The 6,812-nt window shown below is 40.6% G+C and overlaps 1 protein-coding gene across 2 annotated transcripts in view; it reads left to right on the forward strand.

Moving 5' to 3' along the window:
* Positions 1-4,659, forward strand: part of LOC121548548 (cytosolic 5'-nucleotidase 1A-like) — a 27,805-nt gene extending 23,146 nt beyond the window's left edge. For both annotated transcript variants that reach the window (XM_041860018.1, XM_041860016.2), the window contains exons 4-7: positions 692-821; positions 1,119-1,241; positions 2,241-2,428; positions 2,767-4,659. In XM_041860018.1, the coding sequence (XP_041715952.1) occupies positions 692-821; positions 1,119-1,241; positions 2,241-2,428; positions 2,767-3,144 (819 nt within the window). In that variant the 3' untranslated portion in view covers positions 3,145-4,659. The remainder of the gene's footprint in view (positions 1-691; positions 822-1,118; positions 1,242-2,240; positions 2,429-2,766) is intronic.
* Positions 4,660-6,812: the final 2,153 nt, after the last annotated feature.

The raw sequence follows: 6,812 nt of genomic DNA on the forward strand, positions 1-6,812 counted from the left end.
AAACAATTTATAGCTATTCATCACATCCAGCTATGAGAAAACAAATCCCCACAGTTCTTAGAGGAACCCCTGTGTAAAGGTTTGAAAATGGATAATATGGTAATATTATTCATTTGATAATATGTTGTAGAGTTGGCAGCCTATCAGATTGGAGGCGTGGCTTATTGGAGGCATGGCTTTCAGATGTTTTGTCATCCGTTAGCATAAATGTAATTCCTGTTCGTCATGTTAAGTTTGTACACTGCAAATTAAAATGTTCCTTGAATATTTGTGCATATTATATATTTAGATATAATGTTAGTAAAATTAACATTGCGGATTATAAACAGTAATAAAGTGGAAACTATTAGTGATGTTACATTTGAGGCATGCGTTGAAATCGCTAAGCAGTTTACTTCTAAGCAGTGTGCCGACACCTGTATCACTTTATCAGAAGAACGTGATCAATTAAGTCTGAAGCTTCGTTTTGTCAAACAACCGGTTTGGTATTGGTTTCAGTAGAAAACCAAAAGGCTACCCTGCACACGCGCTACGGCCTACCCTGCACACGCGCTATCAACTAGATTCAGTCCCGGACCAATTTTTTTTTCACCAGCCATGTTGAGTCATTTTTTCTTAATCCCTATGTCAATTATGTCCTAAAAACACACACTCTCTCACACACACACACACACACACACACACACTGCAGGCTCTGATGACAGTGAACTCCAGACTGAGGCAGCTCTACCCCGACAGTGAGGAGCTGTTTGATATCGTCCTGATGACTAATAACCACGCCCAGGTCGGGGTGCGCCTCATCAACAGCATCAACCACTACGGTCCGTAAAACACGCCTACAACACGCCCACAACACGCCTAATGCTCTGTAAAGCGTACTGCAATGTTACAGCCACGCCTACAATGTTATAAAACACACCTGTTTTGGAATGGATGTTTCATTGAATGATTGGACATCCAATTTTAAGCTGTTCTTTTGACCAAATATGTTGTTTTTAATGTTTATATGCCTGTTGTTCATGATATGTAGTGGAAATCTGTGGCTACCAGCCTGATGACTATACCATCACATTTCTATTAGTTTCTGATAAAAAACAATGGTTCCCTCTACCTAACAGATTTACCCATTGAGCGATTCTGTATGACGGGAGGGCAAAGCCCCATTGGCTATCTAAAGGCCTGCATGACCAACCTGTACCTCTCCAAGGATGGAGAAAAAGTCACAGAGGCCATTGAGGAGGGTAGGTGGTGATGCTACTGGTTTAAGACGGACTGGTTTAGGTTAGCATGGATGCTGAGTCCAAAACCGTAGATTACATTGTGGTAACACTTTATAGTATAGCTTACAGATATAATGCATGGATGATGCTGTCATAATGGGTTGTGACTAGATGGTGTACAGCCAAGGACGAGTTTACAATTGAACTACCATGAGAGTTTGGTCTTAATTTTGGAGAGGATGAGGATTTCATTGTTGGTTTTACACACAACATAATTGTACAGTTTCAGTTAATAAAACAGACGATTGTTTATTTTTGATGAAAGTACTGATGATGAGTGTACTGTTGCTTGTATGCGTGTGCTTCCTGTAACTGTCACCTCCTGATGTCATCCCCATCACACTAGGTAGCTAGCTACAGTAGTTCCCGCAGTAGTTGCAGGATGAAGGACAATGTGTCCCGGTGTTGTTGCCGTTCATGTTCACCCCATTGGGTAGACTGAATCACTGTAACGTCTAGACGCTTACCAATATGAATTATTTTAGTAGGAGACTAAAATCCTATAAAAAATTATTACAAATTGGTCACGTTATACTAGTTACCACCGGCGACACCGTGAAAATACAGCTGCCGAGTAGGAAGCACCTCACGTCGGCAAGCACAACACCGGTGCGCTGGTCATTCGCACCGGCTTGCCTTGTCGTCATGATTACAGAGGGCAATAACGTTAGCTAATTGGCATGTCAAGGTGACATCCATATGAACACTAGCTGTCATCACAGATGAATGGAGAAACCAGTTAGCTAAAAGTATATTTACTGTTCTCGCCTAGCGACTCATAGCTCACCCCATACAGAACCAATAGCTAGCTGTTGGCATAGCAACAAAACCCGCCAAATCGCACTGCGAGAGAATGACGATTTTTGCGTCACTTTCATCCGTAGCTGTACATAACCGTTGTAATGGTTTGTAAGACCTGTTATGAGCATGTATAACCCCCTTACAATGTCTTATAAACAGGCATTGCTGCAGCGACCATGTTTACTTCTGGAGATGAGGAGAACCAGCTGTCTGACAGGCAGCTGAAAGTAGCTTTTGACGGGGACGCTGTCCTCTTCTCTGACGAGTCTGAGATCATATTCAAACAACACGGCCTGGACAGGTTCATTGAGCACGAGATGAAATTTGAGGACACACCTCTTCCAAAGGTGATCATGAGATGACTCTATTTTATGTTAGATTTTAACATGGTCGTTTGTGTCAGATTTCCTTGATTTCCTTTACTCCCTATAGAGGGGTTATAGATGTTCAACTAACTAGCAACAAACATTTTAACTAACTATCCCACTATCCCTAAACCTAGACCTAACCCTTTCCTTATACCTACCAAAGTGTTGCATATCAACATTGGCAGTTAATATCTTGGTGATCGTTTGAGCATCTAAAGACTAATAAAGTGGAACACTATTGGTGTATTATTTGCTTTGATTTTGGACAAAAGTAAAAATAATACTATGCCAACCCTATGACTCATTCATTCACTCAGGGTCCCTTGAAGTGTTTCCTGGAGGCGCTGGTGAAGCTCCAGAGAAAGTTCTACGCCAAGAATGAACGTGTGAACTGCCCCATTCGTACCTACCTGGTAACATCCCGCGGAGAAGCCTACGCGGGGGCCCGTGTCCTCAAGACCCTCAGGCTCTGGGACCTGGAGATCGATGACATCCGGTTCCTAAAAGGGGCCCCCAAAGGTCCCGTCCTGCAGGAGATCCAGCCCCACATATTCTTCGACGACCAGATGTTACACATCAAGGCGGCCATAGAGGTGGGGACCATCGCTGCACACGTGCCTTATGGGATCGGACAGAAGTATCACAAGGGGAAACTTGTTGAGCAGCCCGCTAGAGATGCCAAAGACAAGAAGTAGTGAGCCTCCTAGCGGTGGGAAGGTAGCATAAGTTATGCAAATGCTTAGTTGCACACAACCCTGTCATCAGCTGTAGTAACTTTATTGTTTATCACCTTTTTTAGAGCAGGATTTTGTATTATTTCTCTCTATTTACACTTTATTACAAATGCCTTTATCAGAATATATTGTAACAGGAGAAAAAAACACATTGTTTAGGACTGTAGAAGTAATGCTCACATCAGGGACCAATGTCACCTAATGTTCTCTGTCATAAGGAGAGAAAGGATCACTTTCCTACAATCCTCATTATCATCACATTATAGTCTTTAATAGTATTTGGTCAAATATGTAGTTTTTTATGAAAATGTATGTCATAAAGTGTGTTACCATTTTACACAGGAAAGTATATTTAAGAAAGAGTATTTTATATCTTTAGAGAAGCACATTTTGTCTCATAGCCAGATAAACATGTATGTTATATTCTCAACACTCCCGTATCTAGACTTCTCGCTTCTGCCCACGCATGTCATGGTTTTGTGTATTGTGGTTTAACATAGCTTTGAGGTACTTTGCATAGAGGATTGGTAAAGATATGTGCACTTTAGTAAATGTATGAAAAGGAACACTTACAAGGTAGAATGCTTATTGATATGAAGTGCTGCAAATAAATCTGCATTTTGGTTTTAATGCACACCATACAAAACAAACTTTAACACACTATTATTTACACTTAAAGATGCAGCCCGAGATCTTAAGCACTTACAAATTCTTAACATATTGTACGAAATGGATTTCGTAACATTTCATACGAATTGTGAACGTTACATTTTTTATTTTTTGCAGGACGTAACATATCATACAAAATGGATGACATAGTACACAGTTGTGCACATTTTTCTGGGAACCGTTTTGGTTTGCAAAAGTATCACTTTAATATTCATTCATTATTTTTACTATCCATGCATTGTTCTAATCCATTCCATTTTCTTATTCCATTTAAGAATATGACTTTTTAGATGCAAGAAACCTCACCTTGCTCTTAGTAAAGCTATATTAGGCTATATTTATTATTGCTATATCAAAATCTCAAGCAAGCTAGTTCAACATATCTGTTCCACTAGTAAAATGTTACATATCAGGCATTGTGTTCCAAATAGTTTACAGTTGAATATACATTATGTATAAGGACAGTCTATATTGTATGTAGCACATTAACTATGTTTCATATTTTAGGAATTGTCCAGAAACTCTAATTTCTATCCAGTCTGTATTTTTTCACTTTTTACTGAACAAAAAGGGTTTATCCTGTGCATATTGCAGTAAGGTTGCAGTGATGTTAAATAAAATAAACGTTTGAAATATTCTGAACAAAAATATAAATGCAACATCTAAAGTGTTGTTCCCATGTTTCATGAGCTGAAATAATAGATCCCAGAAATGTTCCATACGCAGAAAAAAGTTTTTTCTCTCCAATGTTGTGCCCAAATTTGTTTACATCCCTGTTAGCGAGCAGTTCTCCTTTGCCAAGATAATCCATCAATCTGACAGGTGTGGCATATCAAGAAGCTGACTAAACAGCATGATCATTACACAGGTGCACCTTGTGCTGGGGACAATAAAAGGCTACTCTAAAATGTGCATTTTTGTCACACAACACAATGCCACAGATGTCTGAAGTTTTGACGGAGCGTGTAATTGGCATGCTGACTGCAAAAATGTCCACCAGAGCTGTTGCCGGAGAATTGAATGTTAATTTCTCTACCATAAACCGCCTCCAACGTTGTTTTAGAGAATTTGGCAGTATGTCCAACCGGCCTTACAACCACAGACCACGTGTAACCACGCCAGCCCAGGACCTTGACATCTGGTTTCTTCACCAGTGGGATCGTCTGAGAACAGCCACCTGAACAGCTGATGAAACAGGAGTATTTCTGTCTCTAATGAAGCCCGTAGGGAAAAACTCAATCTGATTGGCTGGGCCTTGCTCCCAAGTGGGTGGGCCTATGCCCTCCCAGTCCCACCCATGGCTACACCCCTGCCCAGTCATGTGAAATCCATAGATTAGGGCCTAATGAATCTATTTCAATTGACTGATTTCCTTATATGAACTGTAATTGATGTGAATAATTGATTCATGTTTTTATGTATTATCAAATCTCACCGTTAGATGGTGCTGCTGGCTACAAAATGGCTGAAATGTTTTGTTGACTGCTTTGTATTGTTTACATAGGCCTTTGCTCTAGCATCGTTTTTGCTCTCACATGCACATTCACTTGTGTTTTAAAACTAAACTAAGCAAATCAAATATCTAACAAATTCATTCTGATTCTAGAGCACAATCCTCCACACGTCATCTTTCCCCTATTTGAGTTGATCGAGACCCTTGTTTCATGTTCTATTCCATGCACTTGCAAGAACACACCACACGAGGGCGCATTCATTCACACTATTTACATGAGGCATCTTTCTGCCTGTCGGGCAACAGACTACATCTCTCCATGAGCTGGGCCCAGCCTGCAGTTTCCATGGATACTCTGGGTGCTGCTGACACCAGGAGGACTAAGTAGGCGCGGCTTGTTTAAGACACAATTAATAACAAAGGATTAGAGGCACATAGTACCCTGCTGCTTTCTATGAGAGACACCGCGTCCTCATCACACAGGCGCTATAATGTGTGTGTGCACGTGTGTGTTTGTATATGTGTGAGCATGCGAACTGTATCTGTTGGTGAGAAGTGTGTGTCATGATGGGGGATCCATTGGGGATCCATGGGGGATCCATTGGGGATGTTTTGGTGTCTACAGGGATGTCAACAACAGGAACAACACTTGACTGCATCCTGCTCCCAGGGGGCTAGCATGTGGCACATCTTTAGACTGTGTTACATAGTAGTGACACACACACAGCGGTATGTCTGCTTCATGCCAACAGGAAACTGTGACATGATAATGACATGTATTGAGGTCAGCTGGGTGTTTTCCATACGAGGAGGAGCAGGAGGATTCCAACAGCAGCCACATTATCCAGGTCGCCAACCGGAATCTGTGAGGGCCTAAAATACTGCAATTCAACCCAATGACTATCCACTCACTGTAATGTACTGCAGGTCTATTTATAGAGGAACTTATTCAGTTGTTTAGTGATGACATTTCTATAAGACATTGATAGGCCTAAAACTTAGAGATGGAGGCAGATGTGCAGCAAGGACTATACTATTGACTGCTATTTACTTACAAACTAGTGTAACAAAGATGGTTCTGTACACATGTACACATTTTAAGGCTATATGTATTGAGTTTCAGTGGATTTGAGAATGTCTTTAAAGTTACGCTGTTCAAATGCCTGATACTCAGTGTTCCATTAGACCTTGTGGTTTCCTGTGTCATGATTCTGGCATTGGGCCTTTAATCCTCATAGGATTGTAGGCAATAGTTTCAGTAGCCTATATGTTACTTATTAAATCTGAATTCAACATGATATGGAATTAAATGGAAATATTCATTGATTATGTCACAATCAATAGAAGAGTCTCTGGTTACTATGACGTTGATGACCTAGATTTAACTATTAGTGATGCAGTTATGATTATGATGCCATAATACGGAGGGATACCTCTGCTGTTCCATCCATAGAAATATAATCTCATTCTAGTTCTGTGGTTCCATTATCCAGGCACTAGACAGAAA

Source organism: Coregonus clupeaformis, chromosome 33 (genome assembly GCF_020615455.1).
Source record: "Coregonus clupeaformis isolate EN_2021a chromosome 33, ASM2061545v1, whole genome shotgun sequence".
In the NCBI taxonomy this organism is placed as follows: Eukaryota; Metazoa; Chordata; class Actinopteri; order Salmoniformes; family Salmonidae; genus Coregonus; species Coregonus clupeaformis.